Source organism: Canis lupus, chromosome 24 (assembly GCF_011100685.1).
Source record: "Canis lupus familiaris isolate Mischka breed German Shepherd chromosome 24, alternate assembly UU_Cfam_GSD_1.0, whole genome shotgun sequence".
NCBI classification, from domain to species: domain Eukaryota; kingdom Metazoa; phylum Chordata; class Mammalia; order Carnivora; family Canidae; genus Canis; species Canis lupus.
Genome location: NC_049245.1, coordinates 20,482,207 through 20,498,862, shown reverse-complemented (window position 1 = coordinate 20,498,862; position 16,656 = coordinate 20,482,207). Strand labels below are relative to the sequence as shown.

At 53.1% G+C, this 16,656-nt stretch overlaps 1 protein-coding gene across 1 annotated transcript in view; it reads right to left on the bottom strand.

The window, feature by feature from the left end:
* Positions 1 to 6,721: 6,721 nt before the first annotated feature.
* RSPO4 (R-spondin 4) overlaps positions 6,722 to 16,656 on the bottom strand; it is a 35,273-nt gene continuing 25,338 nt past the window's right edge. Inside the window, exons 2-5 of the mRNA XM_038572987.1 lie at positions 12,296 to 12,484; positions 11,454 to 11,594; positions 9,816 to 10,001; positions 6,722 to 6,825 (exon numbers count right to left, since the gene is read on the bottom strand). Coding sequence (XP_038428915.1) covers positions 6,722 to 6,825; positions 9,816 to 10,001; positions 11,454 to 11,594; positions 12,296 to 12,484 — 620 coding nt within the window. The remainder of the gene's footprint in view (positions 6,826 to 9,815; positions 10,002 to 11,453; positions 11,595 to 12,295; positions 12,485 to 16,656) is intronic.

The following is a 16,656-nucleotide window of genomic DNA, read 5'->3' as shown; positions in this document are numbered from 1 at the left end:
CCCGCCACACTTTACCTGCATGTGTAGCCCAGAGAAATTCTCCCACAGGCCCAGGAGGGGGCTCTAAGGGGTATTAGACATGCCAGGTAAGTGAACCAGGGCGGATGCAGGAACAATACCACGAGATCTAAGAAACACCAAGTGGGTGAAAGGGGGAAGAAGACGGGAGGAAATCTGTAGTGCAAAACCATTTCTGTAAATAAAAACACGCAAACCCAAGGATTCTTGCACGTTAAACAACACCAAACGAACTTGTGAGAGCGGATACCTGGGTGGGAGGGGAAGTGGGGCAGAGCAGGGGGCGTCAAGAGGGAAATTAAATAAAGCAAGAGAGGGGTTTGCCTGAGTTGAGAATGAGGAACTCAATTCTCTAGACAGTGAGCTGGAGGAAGCAGAGTGCCCAGGGTGGTATCCGGCACACAGTAGGGCTTCCTAGGTATGCGCCACCTGGTGTTGCCTTGTCCAGCCTGGCTCCTCTGGCTTCCTGGGCAGCGCTGCCCTCTCCTGACCAAGAGAGTTACAGCACCCCCCGGGCCACTCCCCAGGGCGAAAAAGAGTGTGCAAGGAGGGTGGAGAACTGAGTCACACAAGGAAGAGACAGTGGATCAGGTAAAGCTTCCTGGAGGAGGAGCATCTATGCTGCAGGACAGATATGATTTGGAGTCAAGGAGACTGATGAACAAATGAAGGGATGAGTGGAATTACAGTATCACAAGCTACCATAGTAGTGCTAAGCCCTACTATGTGCCAGGACTTTACATACCCCCTACCATTTCATCTTCTACCCCTTGCCCCGGGTAAGGGTGCTCTTGCCTTTGGCAGCATTTACAGTTGCAGAAAGGAGACTTGGGGTGGGAGTTGAGGGGGGTAAAGTGACATGCCCACCAGTGTATTCTATCATCCCCTATTTTCTTGCAAACAAAGGAACCCCTGTGAGCTCAGGCAGGATTTACACGTGTCTTGGTGTCTGGACAATGTCTCAGCGGAGCTTCATGCTAAGTTTGCATAGGGAGTGAGCTTTCTGCTGCTCCTGTGTGAACAGGAGAAAGTTCCCTGTGGGACTTTGCTCAGGGGCTCACGTTGGAAGCTGGACCCCTGCTCTCTGGCAGGCAGCTAGGACACCCAACTTGGGGATTAAAAGTGGGCCTCCCTCCTTGAGCTCAGGGCCATTATTTTTTGGAGTTGGTAGCATATTCCTATGTCTTAATAGTTAAAAGGAGCAAAAGAGAAAAGTGGTCTCCTTCCACCTGCTGCAGTCCTAGCCCCCGCGCAGACGACACACAGTTCTGCAACTTGCTTTTCTCAGTTAATAACGCGTCTTGGCGATTGCTCTGTGTCTGTGCATTGAACACTTCCTCGTGATTCCTTCTCAGCGGCATGGCATTTTATTGAGTGCTATGCGATTATATCTTTAACAGGTCTCCTACAGAGGTTTAGGATGTTTCTAGTCTTTTGTGATCACACACAGGCTGCAGGGAAGAGCTCTGTGTCATGCACACTTGTTCTGCACTTAGGTGAGGCTAATCAGAGCATAAGTCCCTGGAAGTGGCTGGCTGAGCCAGGGGAGGAGTACATTGTCATTTTGATAGATGTTGTCAACTCATCCTCTATAGAGGTTGGGCCAGGTCCTTCCCCCTAGGAAGGCAGGAAAGAGCACGGGCTCACCTGCAGCCCTGGCCAAAGCTCTGTGGTTTCAAAATCTGACTCTTTCCCACTCAGGTCAAAATGGTAGCTCTGTGTGATTTTATTGTCATTTAATTTGAGTGAGGTCGACTCTTTTCCGTTGTGTGTGTAAGAGTCCTTTGGAGTCCTTTTCCAGATGAAGCTTTTTTGCTGTACAGGAGTGACCCTAAGTGGAGGACAGCAGCGGAGCTACAGCGGAGCTCCAGTAACGATGCGCATCTCCCCGGGTGGAGTGGGATATGCCCCACGGGGGCCACACAGGAAGCAGCCACCTGGTGGAGGGTGAGATTTTAAGTTCCCACTCCACTGCTTCCTTTCTGAGCCTAGGATTCCTAGGCTATAAAAAGTAGGAAAAATAACAAAACCTACTTCTGAGGGCAGGATGGAGGATGAATTTAAGTTTTTAACGTGAAAGGCCTGATACAGTTCTAGGCTCAGACTTAGTGCTTAAGAAATGGTTGTTGAATGAATAAACGAAATAGATCTTAAAATAAAACCCTTTGTTGAGTGCACTTACTATGTCTATAAACTCTCGCGTGTTATTAAACTTAATTAAACCTCTAGGAGACACCATGAGGGGTGCTCTTATCCCCTTTTACAGATGATGAAGCTGTGGCACACAGAGATGTACAGGATGGTGCCTAAGAGCTCAGAGCTGGTCAGTGGTGAGATGACACGTGTGACCTTGCTGTGTGGCTCTCCCCTGTCCCTCCCTGCCCACCATCCCAGGAGAGCGGTGCCACTATTAACTCCCATTCCAGTCGTCTATCGCTGCAAAACTAACTTCCGTGACCTTAGAGACATAAAACAACAATCATTTTATTGGGTGTGTGGGCCTGAGGGCCAGGAGTACAAGACAGGGCAGAGCAGGGCCCACTTCTCTGGGCTGGGGCCTTAGCGAGGAAGACTTCCCAGTTGGCGTCTCCAGCCCCAGGCCTGGCTGGCTGATCTAGTTCACCTTGTGGGTGGTGGGTGGCTGCTTGAATGGAAGACTGTGGGTGAAGCTGGCAGTTGGAGGGCAAGCTGGGGGAGCAGCAGACCCCAGGGCTGAGTCCTCTGGTCCCACAGGCGGGCTGCCTAGGAGGCTTGCAAATTCTGGGGTTGGCACCCAATGAGCACTTTCTGCTCCAGGCATCTGTGCATCCCATTTCCTGTAGCTGGGATCCCTCCTGGCCCATGTCAGTCTTCAGTTCCCAGCCTGCCTACCTGGTCCTGGAGGAGGTGCTCCCTGAGGCTCCCCTCCCCACCATGGGCTGTACATGGATCTCCTGTCCCTCCTCCCCGATCCCCTCCTCTGGGGATCTGGAATCATGGTAATTGACTTAAGTACAGATCTTGTCCAGGGACAAGGCCTGGGGCTTTATCACCAGCACCCAGCACCATCTCAGGCACACAGCAGCCCCAGTGTGCAAATTTACCGAATGGATGACAGGATGAGACTGGTGGATTTTGAATGGCTTTAACTTGAGCCTCACTTTCCTTTTCTGTAAGTGAGCTTGCAGGGCTGTCATGAAGCTGCAGGAGATGAAGGATGGGGAAAAGCTCGCACACAGGAGGAAGTCAGAAAGATGATCTGTATGGAAGGCAGGAAAGCAAAGGAAATGAGCTACTGCCCCTGAAGTGCCCAGCCAGCTCAGTACATTTAAGACATTCTTATTATTAATCATCATGATCATTACTGTTGTTCTGTTATTACAAGAATGCACATTTCCTGAGTCTGATGGACCACACAGGATGGTTTGAAATCTTCCTAGAAGTGCAGATGGGAGAAATATAACTTGGCGAGTCACCCGTGCCGGGGGCCAGGATGTCTTGGCAGGAGGTCAGGAACTGCTGCAGTCATGCTTATCAGCTACGGGATGTTGGGCTCAGGTCCTCCTCTGAATCTGAGTCCCCCCTGTGCCCGGGAGGAAGGCCTGAGTGCTATGAATGCCACTCTGCGGAAGCCACCATCGCAATGCTTGTCGTTCAGCCTGAGGCAGGAGGCAGCCTCCCCTTGTCATCCACGCACCCACCAGCCCTGCTGGGAGAGAAAAGCCACACGGCCTGACCCCTATTTCTGAAAAGTGCCCAGTTACTAGCCAGGCTGCTGCACTATTCCTGGTTGGGTGGCACCCTCTAGGGACAGGATGTGGGAAGGATATGCGGGAATGGGGACCGATGAGCTCTGGGGTGGGGTGTCTGCCTGCAAAGAGGGCCTTGGAATGGCCCCTGGAACCGGGGTGGGAGTAAGGGGGAGGCCAAGCCATGTTTTCTCCCTCTGGAGTAGCATCTGGCCAGCAACGAGCCTCCCTCTGGGCTGTGTCCCTCTTTGGCTGGATGACACTAGCCAATTTTCTGAGCTTCTCTCTGAGCTTCACCTGTAAGAAGCAGTTCAATGCGAGAGTCTCCTTCCCAGTAAAGCAGCCCAATCCTCTGGGAAACGTGGGAGAAGCTGGGATGAGAATGGATTAGGAGCGGGGGGGGGGGGGGGGGGGGGGGGGGGGGCAGGGAACATCTGAGATCCAAAGGTTATAGGAGGGGCTTAGGTCCTCAAGAAACTTTATCTCCTAATTTAAAAACATTAAAAAAAAAAAAAAAAAAAAAAGACAGCCTTGTCCACAGCCTTCAATTGCAGACAGAGGACCAGGCCCCTGCAGGAAAGAACACAGCCAGGGGATTGTAGGATGGGAAGCTTCCACTCCCATCTCAATTTCTTAGAATGGTGGACTTTAGAACCTCCAGCATCCTAGAATTCAAATCTCATCAGAAAACAGAATGGAGAAGAGACATATACATGAAACTCTATAGAATCATATCGCAGAGGCTTGCAGTCAGAGTCAGGTTGGCAGCCGCTTCAAACTTAGGCCCGAGCACCGTGCAGCTGCAAGTCACCCAAGAGCCACCCTCTCCACTGAGCTTGTTCTGGAATGAGTAGCTAGCTCTCACTGTCTGTCTCCAAATTTGTTCACAATTAGCAGGCCTGGGGTAGGGCCCTGAAATCTGAATTTTTAAAAAGCATCCTGGAGGATGCTCTTGGGCCACCCAGATTTGGACAAAGAGTATAATCTAGTCATGCCTCCTCTTCATTCATCAAATTGGGGGAGGGGAGAATTGAGGCCCAGAAAGAAAAACTGACTTGGCCTGGAGCCCACAGACAGCTGGTGCCAGACTGGGATTTGAACCTGGGCCCCCAACACTGAGGCCACTGTCACCTGCAGCCCAGGGTATTCAGATAGCTCCTTGGGATGGTCACACCTCCTGGGGTGTCCCTGGCTTCTCAGACATGTCCTCTAGAGCACAGATGAGTTCCTGCGACCACTTCTGTGATTCATGGGACTGAGAAGTGCTGGGGGTGGGGAGCACAGTGTTACTGTTTCTGCCCCATGGTTAAACCCCCTTCTAGAGAGGACTGGGTATGGGGGCTGAGGAACCCTTCTCTTCTTTCAGCAACCCCTTTGTCCCCAACACACCCTAGTCTTCTCAGCCCTGAACATTCCAGGGAAAACTGCCCCACATGGTTTAGATTCAGTTATTCCAAATTCATCAGCATCATGGTTTTGTAACACCCGCCTGATGCCCAAGAAGCACTTGCAAATTTCTTGTTTCTTTTTTCTCTTTATTAAAAAAAAAAAAGTTGGGGTCTTGAAACAACAATAGAGCATTTCAGAGGCACAAACTTTTGCAGAAGAGAAGCTGGTGGTCTGGCCAGGCGAGGAAGGGCTGTAGCTGTCCTCAGGGAAGTGAAGGGAACGTGGGAATGAGGGTGAGCCTTGGAGGGGTGGTAGCAGCATCAAGAGATTGAGCCAGATAGAGGGAAGCCTAAGGGCGGGTACTTTCTTGGAGTCGGGGAATGCTACTTCATCACCTGGAGCCTCTCTTCCAGCCTGTGGATACCCCATTCCCCAGGCCACCCTGGGCCCCTTGGACCTCAGACTCTCAGTGCTCCTAGCTCCTGGACCTTGAGTTCAGGCCAGCCAGTAATGCCAAGGAAAATTGGAAACGCCCCTTCCTGGGGACTCAGGGAGGCTGATGAGGAGGGGGTATGTACCATGATGGTGAAATGACAGGCAGTGAGGACAAACCTGCTACTGAGCTAAGTCTAACCTGAGACTCCCCAATGTTCTGGCGTGTGGGGGTGTCACAGTGAAATGCAAGTGCTCAGGGTTCATTGGTGGTGTGGGGGAGGGGGGAACTTCCCTTGCTCCAGACCCTTCCCTTGCTCCTTCCTTCATCACCTCCCCAAAGGCAGTGACAGAGCAGTGACAGGGCTTGGCAGGCAGCGTCTAGGAGTGCAGACTCTGCGGCCACAGGAAGGCACAGGGCTGGCTGTCCAGCCAGAGGCCCCATCGTGCTCCTGCACAGTCAGCTGGGGAAAAGTGTCAAGACAGGGTATTGGGAGCCCCCAGAGCCTCTTGATGGGGGGGTGTTCCTACATGATCCGGTGGCCCAGGGCTGTGGAGGTGGCCTCCAGGGATTGGCCTGCCCACGGGGCACTCGCAGACCCGGGTTCTGGGGTCTCCTCTGGAGCAGAAGCAGGGCTGGCAGGACTCACAGAGCCTGCTTGAACCGGAGCCTGGGCCCGCTTTTGGAAACCCCTTCCCTTCTCTGCCAACAGGGCGGGGTGGGGGAAGGTGGGTCAAGACAGCGCGAGGAAAAGGCCTAGAGAAAGATGTTTGCTTTCTTTAAGAAGTAGAGAGAGCAGCCGGGGAGCCAGGCACAGAAGGGTCATCTCTCAAAGTGTGCGTGTGCATGCGTGCGTGTGTGCGTGTGTGTGTGTGTGTGTGTGACAGAGAGAGAGCAGGACACAGGGAAGAACAGGAAGGAAAGCACGAGGAAAGGAAAAGAAAAGCGGGGGAAAGGGAAAAGTGAGGGAAGGGAAAGGACGGGAGGGAAGGGGGGAGGAGAGAGAAGGAAGAGCAGGAATAGGGAGAGCGCGGGAAAGGCAGAGGGCACGGGGCGCACGGGAAGGGTGGGGAGAGGGTACAGGGACCGAGCGGGAGAGGGCGGGGCGGGGCGGGGGTGGCTGCAGGCAGCGGGGCGGGGGTGCAGGTGCTCCTCAGGCCGCAGGCGGGCGGGGCCTCACGTCCAGCGTGCGGTCCAGCTTCCTGTCCTTGCGCGGGCGCCGGTCTCTCCGGCCCTTCTTCTGGCTGGGGTTCTTCTCTGCACCTAGAGCACAGGGTGTTGTTTCTGAGGCCAGGTGGGCCCTGGAGAGGCCCCTCCATCCTGAGAGATGACGGGGTGTCCCCCACACCCCCGCAGGGCGCTCAGAACCGCATTTGGGGGCTGACCTTACAGTCACTCCTTTTTGGAGTTTGGACTGCAGGGTAACTTACCCCAAATGGAACATCGCCCCCAGTTCCTTAGCTGTTGAGGAGGAGCGCTGACTGGCTGAGACCCACACCCCCCCATGCTGGGCATCTGGCATGGCCAGGCCTGGAGGTTCACACCAGGGGGTTGGGGGGAGTAGTCAGGACTTAGGGTGGCCTCCATGGGGGTGCCCGAGACCCTCCCACTGGCACTTACTTCCCAGTCTACAAGGCTCTACACTGGAGACTCAACACCTTTTACCCGGGTCCCTGCACAAACTTCCCTGATGAGCTTCTGGCCCCAGCTCTGGCCCTCAGACAAGGACAGTAGCATTTTGCTGGTGCTCCTGCATGCCAGGTGCATCCCAAGGGCTCTATGGATGTTAACCTCAGGACCGCTGTGGGGGCAGGCACAGCCCCACTGCCCCCATATGACAGTTCTTATGTGGGGTTGGTGTGCAAACCCCAGACTTAACTGAAAACTGTGACCCCTTGACCTTGTGCCTCCACCCCCAACTCCACCCTTGGGCCTGGGATGAGTTTCTAACACAAACATCTGATTTGTCCCATTTCTCAGATAAAGTGACTAAGGCCCAGCAGGGCCTTGACTTGTCTGGTGGCATAGTCTGGGCTGGGCTTCTTGATGTCACTTTCGAGTGGCTCCTGGCTCACATGGAGGAAAAGACCAGGCCTTCTCCCTGGCCTTCCCTCCTCCTCTTACCCCTCAGGGGGGACTCTGAGTCATCCCCTTAGACCCAGTTCTGTCCAGTTTTGGGCCTCACTTCTGGGCCTCCCTTCACCCACTCCTGAACCTCAGGGGTTGATTAGGCCAGGTTCCCACTCTAAACTGCCGGGGTGGCTGTGTCATCTGAGGAGACATGAGCATCTGGGTGATGAAGTGTGGGTGCTCCCATCCCTTCCTTATGCCTGCTGATATTGGCCCACCTCCCCTCCCATCTACCTACCAATCCACTCCTCAACAATGTGAACTGAGCACCTACTGTGTGCCAGGCTCTTTTCTAGGCCCTGGAGAAACAGGCAAAGAGTTGGTCCTCACTGGAGATCACATTCTAGTAAGGAGGACAGACACCAAACAAGCTAACACAAGAATGTGCGCCATCATTTTGGGAAGATGTAAGTGCTATGACACCAGATGTTGGAAAGTGACTCTTGGTAGGGGCCGTCGTGGAAGGCCTCTCCGAGAACTTTGAGCTGAGACCTGGAGGATGCAAGTAGCTCACAGTAGGCTTGTCTGGAGATCAAAAGGGATCATATTTACAGAGCACTGACCACAGGGCCCAGCACACAGTAGGTGCTGTGTATGAATGTTTGCTGCTGCTGTTGTATATTATTACTATTATCTGTGGGAAGGGCTTTCCTCTCTCCAGGCCTCCACTGCCAATCACCACCAGCTCTCAGGTGCCATGAGAGGTGTGGTCAAAGTGACAAGTGTTATAGAGAACTTCCTATGTCTGTGTGTGTGGGTGCTTCCCTGGGTCTGGGGTCCTGTCTCAACCTCACCCTCTGTCCTCAGCTGCCCAGCATGACTCCTAGAAGACCCATCTCTGCTTTGCACTCATACCCCAGACACTACACGTGCTTCTGAAACCAGGCATGGGTTCGAGTCCTGGTTCCACCACATCCCAGCTGTGTGGCCCAGGTGACCTGGCTCCAGGCACCTTACACTTAAGCATGACTTTCGTTCCCTCTTTGCACACAGACCTACGTTTCAATTCCAGGTCCGGGCTTTCCTAGCTGCGTGAGCCTGGGGCAAGTGACTCAATCTGTGGCCTCTACCTACTCATCTGTAAAATGGGAATGGTAACAATACCACAGTATTGTGCCATTGTGCAGATTAAGTGACTTGAATGTGGAGGATGAGCTCCGTGCCCAGCACATAGTAGATACATAGTTAATGATGGCTAATTCCACATGATTGCTACTCACCATTCACGGTTTACCTACCACACTCTGCAGCCTCTCTCGATTTTAGGTCAATGGCTTTTTAACAGGCCTCATGGGTATTTTGTAACTCTGTGTGCTGATCTGGGTTGTTACAAGGAAGGGGGCACAGCAGTGCTCAGTGGACAGGGTCCAGGGACAGCTCGTGGGTCAGTCCTCCACAAAGAACTCTGGTTCCACTCAGTTCTTGCACCTCTGCCCCCTGCAGCCCCAGGCACACAACTGAAGACTACACCCTCAGAGCCAAGCTCCATCTCACCTGTGAAGGTTATGTGTGCTTTTGAACACTCACCTTAGTCCCTGAACATCCCCAGGCTGCCAGCGTGGTGCCAGTCAAGAGATCTGACAGGTTGCTTGGGCTTTACTACGAGTGGGTCCCCTCTTGGGAGGTCGCGTCTCTGCAGCCCTGACCATAGCTCTCACTTTTGCCCTGACTCCGCTAAGTGCTCACCGAGGGTGTGGAGCCCAAGTGCTGCCATGTGGGGCAATTTCTCTTCTTTCTCTTTTATGTGACAGGGCACTCTACTGATTTTTTTTTTAATGACCTGTGCAAGGGGATCACATTATCCATGAACTTTGGAGTTGTAAAAAGGGCACTCCAAAATCCTTGTTATTAAAAGGGAGGCAGTCAGTCCGAAAGGGCAGAGAAGTCCTGATGAATGCAGGCACACATCCCTCGGGTAGGTGGGACTGACCCGGGCAAGGAAGACTGCTTTTGAAGGACACCAGGGAGGGCGGTACTTTACCCACGGGAAGGCATGGCTGATCTTGGGCTTGCAGGCGGCCTTATGGGTGCTATATGGGCAGGCGGTGTCCCCAGCCACTCCACGTCCCCCATGGGCCCTGCCTGCCCCAGCCTCAAATGCCCGGCCCAGTGCTCACCTGCTGGGCATGGCCTCTGGATGGGACACTTCCTCGACTCGGACAGCACCTGGCAGGTTGGTGCCTCCTCCCGCCCAGCCCTGCCGGCCTCCCGCACTCGGGTCTCCAGGCCCCAGGCGGAACCACAGGTCTTTCCGTTATGCATGCAGGGGCTCCAGCTGCCCCAGGGGCCCAGCTCACATTCTTCTGTTGGGTGGAGAGAGACAGACAGATCAAGTCAGCAGGCAGGGAGTGTCCTTCAGATCCAAGGGTAGGGTCTGAGGGGTCCTGGTCCTTGAAGACACCATCTCAGCATGCAGGGCGGGGTGGGGGGATGGGGGGGTGGGGGGTAGTGGGTGCGGGTTTGTAAGCTCTCACAAGGAGCAGAGAGAGAGGAGACACTTAAATATCTATTTATGAGGACCTGGGATGGGTGCCATACTAAAGCATGCCTGGGTCAGAAGCAGGAGTGACCGTTGGCTTAAAGGGGGAGGCTTCCCTGAGGAGGTGTCAGAGGAGCTAAAGGGAGAGGAGGTGATCCGGGGGGCCCCCCCGAAGGAAGCACATTGCAAGCAGTGGTGCACCGGCAGCCCCATGGATCTGCAAACCGTGTCTGAGGAAGGACAGCTAGAGTGGGGGCTGGGGAAGGCTGGGAGGAGGGGCAGGCCTGGAGGCCAGAAGGTCTGAGGGGAGGCCCTCAGGGCCACGACATCACTTTTGACCTTGATCACGTGCCTCTGATGCGCTGTGCAAGGCAGAAGCTATACAGTGCTATTGTGAGGAACAATGAGGTCACAGGATAAGAAAGTTCTCAGTAGGAAACAACTTTAAAATACAGATCAATATATATGTTCTTTCACATTGGATTATATTAAGAGTCCCTGAGAGGTAGGCAAAGAACAGGGCAGCTATTAATACCCCATTTTGCAGACTAGGCCGCTGAGGCCTAAAGCAGGCAAGGGGCCTGCTAAGGGAACAGAAAAAGGGCTCACCATCAGAGCACTGCAAGTGTTTAAGGCCCAACTGGATCCAGAAACCGGGTCTCCAGACCTGACAACAATGGTCCTTCTGCTAGATGTGTTCATTTGACAAGCAGGGACTGAGGACCTACTGCGTGCCTCGTGCTGCGCTGGGTGCTGAGTGGCAACGGGGACAAGACAGACCTGGCTTTGACTCCCAGAGTTTGCCCATAGAAACGTCAGGACAGAGGAGCAAGGTACTTGTGCAGTAATGGGGGAAGCACAGGCAACGGCCGAAGCCTAGAAGAGGCATGGGTCCCAGGGTCCTGAGGAACCTGGAAGGCTTCCTGACCTGAAGCTTGAAGTAGGGGTGGGGAGATTAGCCAGGCTCAGGGAGGGGCAAAAAGGAGGCATGAAGAGGATTTGAACCCAGGTCTGTCTTACTCCAAAATCAGTGCTCTTCTTGTGGACTCTGCTGTCTCCCTTGCTAATAACAATGAAGCTGACGTTGGTAGTGATAGTGATCATAATAGCGGTGCTTATGATGGCTCTAGGGAATTGAAGGGTCCCTGTGTATACCTAATGTCACCGGTTGGGCCTCCCAGCACCACATGACACTCTCCTGTGGTTCTTCTGGGTCTCCTGACACCCCTCTCCAGCCCCTGAAGGGAAGGAGGCAGGTGAGAAAGCCCCCACTCACCCTGGCACTCCCGTGTGCTGGGCTGGGCCGCAGTGCCCAGCGGGCAGGTGGGCAGACACTTCCCCTTGTACAGGTAAAACCGCCTCTTGCACTGGATGCAGAAGTCCTGGCTGAAGCAGCTCTCACACGTGGCCCCACATTCTGCAATAGAGCCAAGGCCACCCCTGGTGAGGGCAGCTGCCCAGAAGGGGGCCCTCTGGGCCTGCCTGAGGTGAGAGGGCCTTTGAGCAGCCCAGGCTCTGAAAGCTGGGGTCAGGATTGAGTCTCCTCTGAAGCCCAAACTCCTGTAGGAACTGCATTCAAGAACTCCCTTCCTCATCTGAACGGAGGCTCATTGGAGGCAGGTAACATGTCCAAGGTAATGTGGTTATTTGGATTTAAAGTCCAAGACTCTCTTTCTCATTTGAGCCAAGGCTCAGAGAGGGCAAGTGACTTGTCTAAAGTCAAATAGCAAATCTGGGCTGTGAGTGAGGACTTTCTGCTGCATTTCCATCAAAGCTCAAAGATGGTCATGCTTTGTCCCAGGTCACAATGAAAATTAGAGTTAAGAGTTGGGACTCCTATTCCCATGTGAGCTAGGCCCAGAGAGGGTGAGTAACATGCCCAAGGCCACACAGCAAACTAGGGTAGAGAGGTGAAGGTTTCCTGCCCTATTAGTGCTGAGACCAGACAGGGCACTGATTGGCTTAGGACTTCTGAGCCAGCCTGAAAGCAAGCAAGGATCTGAGTCGGGGCTCAGGTACACAGCACTTCCCCTGTGGCCGTGTTGGGGTGAGAGGTGGGATGTGGCCAGAGGTCTCAGGAGCCTGGCACAAGCACAGGACAAGGGAGGAGCCACGTACTTTTGCACCTGTTGACCTCCTGGCCGCGGACGCCGAAGTAGCCAGGGGGACAGTCATGCACACACTTGCCGTACTGGCGGATACCTTCCCGGCGGATGAATAGGAAGAGCCTCTGCTGGCAGGTGGAACAGCCATTTTCTTCTGAGCAGATGACACAGCCTGTGCAGTTGCCACCCAGACCAGTGCCCACTGCCAGCCAGACCAGGGCGGAAGGTGGGGGGGATAGGGGAGAGAGAGAGAGCCAAACCATATATGTGAGCAGCTTAGACTGTCTCCTGTGTCACATTAACTGAACACGTGGCCACCCAGACAAACGACTACATTTCCCATACAACTAGATACGGTGGTATGACCCCAACTTGGCCAAAGGGGTGTAAGCTAAAGCAATGTGTGTGACTTCCAAAAAGCTGCCTTAAAGGCCAGGGACATGCCCTTTGTCATCCCCTCATCCTTCCTGTTGTGTGGAATGTGAACACGATGGCTGGAACACAAGCAGCTACTTTGGATCATGAAGTGGGAAGTATCTGTTGAGGATGGTAGAGAAATAAGAAAAAAGCCCAGGTCCCTGAGGAAGGGAAAACCTGCTAATCCAGCCCTGGGCTGTCTATGTAAACTTACAGGAGAGAGAAGTCACTGTCTGTTTTGTTTAAACCGTTATTTGGAGTTCTCTATAACTTACAAACTTAACCTTCAGTGGAAATAGTGTGTATTTTTCATTGTGGGGGGTGCACATGCACGTGGGGTGGGGGAGGCCCTTGTCCTCCTTCTGTGTTTCTGAACAAGACTCCTCCGTTCCTTCCTGTCACTGTCATCAAGTGCTCCCAGTATCAAGTATAGCGAGTTGAGAGAAGGAAACTTTTATTGCTCCAGAGTCAGCAACCGGGACCCAAAGCTTGGAAGAGGGAGGCAGAGAATACTCTAGAAAGAGAGCCTCTCCAAGGCTCATAGAGGGTCACTGCTCTCTTGACCATTACCTGATTAAGCTGACCACCCAGAGAGAGGGGCTCATGGGTGTTCAGAGTTGTCAGCCTGGGGAGAGGGTGGGTGGCTGTGGCTTTCCCTCTGTTCCCAACCCCCAAAACCAAGTAAAAAGAGAGGCAGGGATGCCCCACATAGAGACGAGGTACCTGCAAAAAGAGGTGACCAGCTTCTCATGTCCCAGTTGGACAGATATTCACTGTCTTGAGCAGAGACAAGAGGCCAGGAGAGAGAAGGGCAGAGTTGAGAGGAGAGGCAGCCATGGGCTGCTTGGTGTCGAGGGCCCCTCCGGAAGCAGCCGGGCTTCAGTGCTAACGCTGCTGCCTCCCCCAAGCAGGCTGCTTGCTGGCAAGGGTCCCAGCAAGAGGCAGCGGGGGAAACCATGACAGGTAGGAGCTGGGGAGAGTCAGAAAGTGACTGGGTGTCATGAAGGACCAAGCAGTGTCTTAGAGGCAACTAGAGGACACATTAAACCATTCCACGTTTACACTCCAGAAAGATCAGACTGTTTAATAAACACAGTTGCACACCCTGGCTCTCCTGAGCCCATGGCCACCCAGCATAGGACATTCTTGACTCTCCAGCTCTGTGCCACCACCACCCCTTCTATTGGTGCCTCATCTGTCTTTTATTTATTTATTTATTTTTTAAAGATTTTATTTATTCATTCATGAGAGACAGAGAGAGAGAGAGGCAGAGACACAGAGGGAGAAGCAGGCTCCATACAGGGAGCCAGATGTGGGGCTCGATCCTGGGTCTCCAGGGTCACGCCCTGGGCCGAAGGTGGCGCTAAACCACTGAGCCACCGGGGCTGCCCCTCATCTGCCTCTTAAAGGGAATTCCCTGTTGTGTGAGGACCTGGGAAGGGCAAATCCTGGTACACCCCCTACACACCCAGAGCAGAAACCAAGGAGGTCCAGCCCTTCTTCAAGCTGGTGATGACTGGGCATTGACCAACCCAGATACTCATTCCTGAGTCCTAGGAGTTAGAAAAAAAAGCAAGGGGCTATGTGAGGATGAGGGTCACTGTGAGGTCTTTCCAGACCAGCCTGGAGCCTTTTCTCCCTCCTCTCCCTCCTGCTCTGGGATGGGTACCACCCTGTCTCCAAGCTTAATCTCCAGCTGCCTGGATCCTGTGAGGCCCCCCACATCCTGATAACTCCCACTGCTGTTGCTTACAACTGAGAACCCTGACTGATCCAGCGGGCTTACTAATTGCCCCTGCGAAGAGGAACAGCCACAGAAGAGCAGAGTAAAGGTTTGTGTGTTTCCAAAGCTGTAGCCCCGCAGGGACCTGAGAGCAGAGAGAAAGTATGATGTCACAAGAGGGATCCCCAGAGCCAGAGAGAGAAGATTGCTGAGAAGCAAACAGAGCCCAGACCTCCCACCCAATGGGAAACAGATTGAATTGTGATAGCACAGAGGGCTGGCAAGGATGAGAGGAAACTATTTCTTCTGATAGGAGTGTAAATAATCCCTGGAGAAAAATCCAGCAGCTTCTAGTAAGTCTGAGGATGTGCCTTTCTGAATACAGCAATTTGGCTTGTGGTCTAAACCCTAGAGCAGTGCTTCTCAAACTCTTGCATCAGCCTCTTCTACAGGTCTTGTTACAACACACAACGCTGGGTTCCACCCTGAGTGCCTGCATGTCCCACTGAGTAGATCTGAGGCTGAGCCTGAGAATTTGCATTTCCAACAGGTTCCTTGAGGCTGATGCTGCTGACCCACAACCAGGCTCTCAGAACCACCAGTGCAGAGAAACTCTTGTGTCTGTGCCCAAAGATGTTCGCTGCAGCATCATTTGCTAGCAAACAAGTGCAAAAACCTGTCCATCAAAAGAAGAGATAAGCGCACTGAGTGTAGCCCCAAACCTCAGCCATATACCACATATATGACCCATGATACGTGACTGATGTGGAGTTGGGGCTGTCACCATGGACACATCTCAAACACAACACTGAGAGTGAGAAAGCAAATTGCACAATGAATCATAGAGGAAGAAGCCATTTATAAAGTTCAAAACCCTGCAAAACTATACTTTGGGACATGCATGATACTTGTTTGTATTAAGAGTAAAAGACGTAAGGGACTGATAAACACTGAATTCAGGATGTGACTCCTCCAGGGCGAGAAGTACAAAAAGGGATTCAGGAAGAAGGTTGGAAGGCTCCTCTTGAATCTGTAATAGGGCATTTCTTAAAATCTGAAGCAAGTATTAAAATGGCAAGATTTGCTACAAGCGGTTGGCAAGTATGCAGATGTTCATTGTATTTTTTATTCTTGACTACAGGCTTGAAATACTTTACAATAAAAATATATTTTAAAAAATGTTTAGCCTCAATTGTGTGTGTGGGCTGGGGGAGGCAGAGGGAAGAGGGAGGCAACTATCTTCTACTCCTACCCCTCCCAGCTTCCTTCCCCAGGTCCTGACCCATCCTCAAGCTGAGGGCTCGGGTAGGAGAAGGTGACAGAAGTTCTGAGAGCCGTGGAGACCCACAGCCATGAGCCATGAGTATCCCCCCAGGTCCATTCTCTTCTCAGTAATGGAACCTCTATGTGTAGCCCAAGGCTTGCCTCCCAAGAATAAAGACTACATTTCCCAGCCTCCTTTGCCTAAGTTTTGACCAGTAGGCTTCGAGTGGGAGTGTCCTGTGCCACACTCAGGGAATGATCTTTGTGGAAGGGCAGCTCTATTCTCCTCCCCTTCCTCCTCTGCCTGCAGGATTGTGGACTTGGAGGCCCAAACCTGGGAGGATGCAGGGGGCAGAGGGACCTGGCAGTGAGGCCGTGGCTTGGCCATGCTAACCCAGAGCTCTCTACTGCAGACTCCTGTATAGGTGAGGGAGGAATAATAATGATAATAATAATAATGACTGATACTGTGGGGTCTTCAGCTCGCAGGTAGGCACCGAGTGACATCAGTAGAGGAGACCAGGGTACCTCTTCTCAGTGCCTTGGTCCTATGTAATCCCGCTGCACGTGAGATGCTGCCCCAAAACAAAGGGCAAAGGGACCCTCAGCTGGCTTGAGGTGATCTCGGCCCCTTGGAGGAATAGGAGGTCAAAGTAGAAATTATGTTCAGTTACAGAAAAACAAAATAGTATTTCCTGCAAACTGAGTATGTGGACAGAGAGACTCACACCCAATATGGGTGTCCTTGCCCACTTTGCAGCCGAGGAGACAGGCTCAAGGAGGTGAGATGCACTCCCAGGGTCCATCAGCCAACCCCCACAGCCCTTGTGGAGCATTTGTTCAGGGCTCCTCCGTGTCAGGCAGAGCCTGGGGTTGAGGGGGGATGTGCCACACATGGCCCCTGCCATCATGGGACCTCACAGCTGGTGGGAAGGCTGAAGCCCACAGGAGTGGCTCTCTGGTCATGCGGA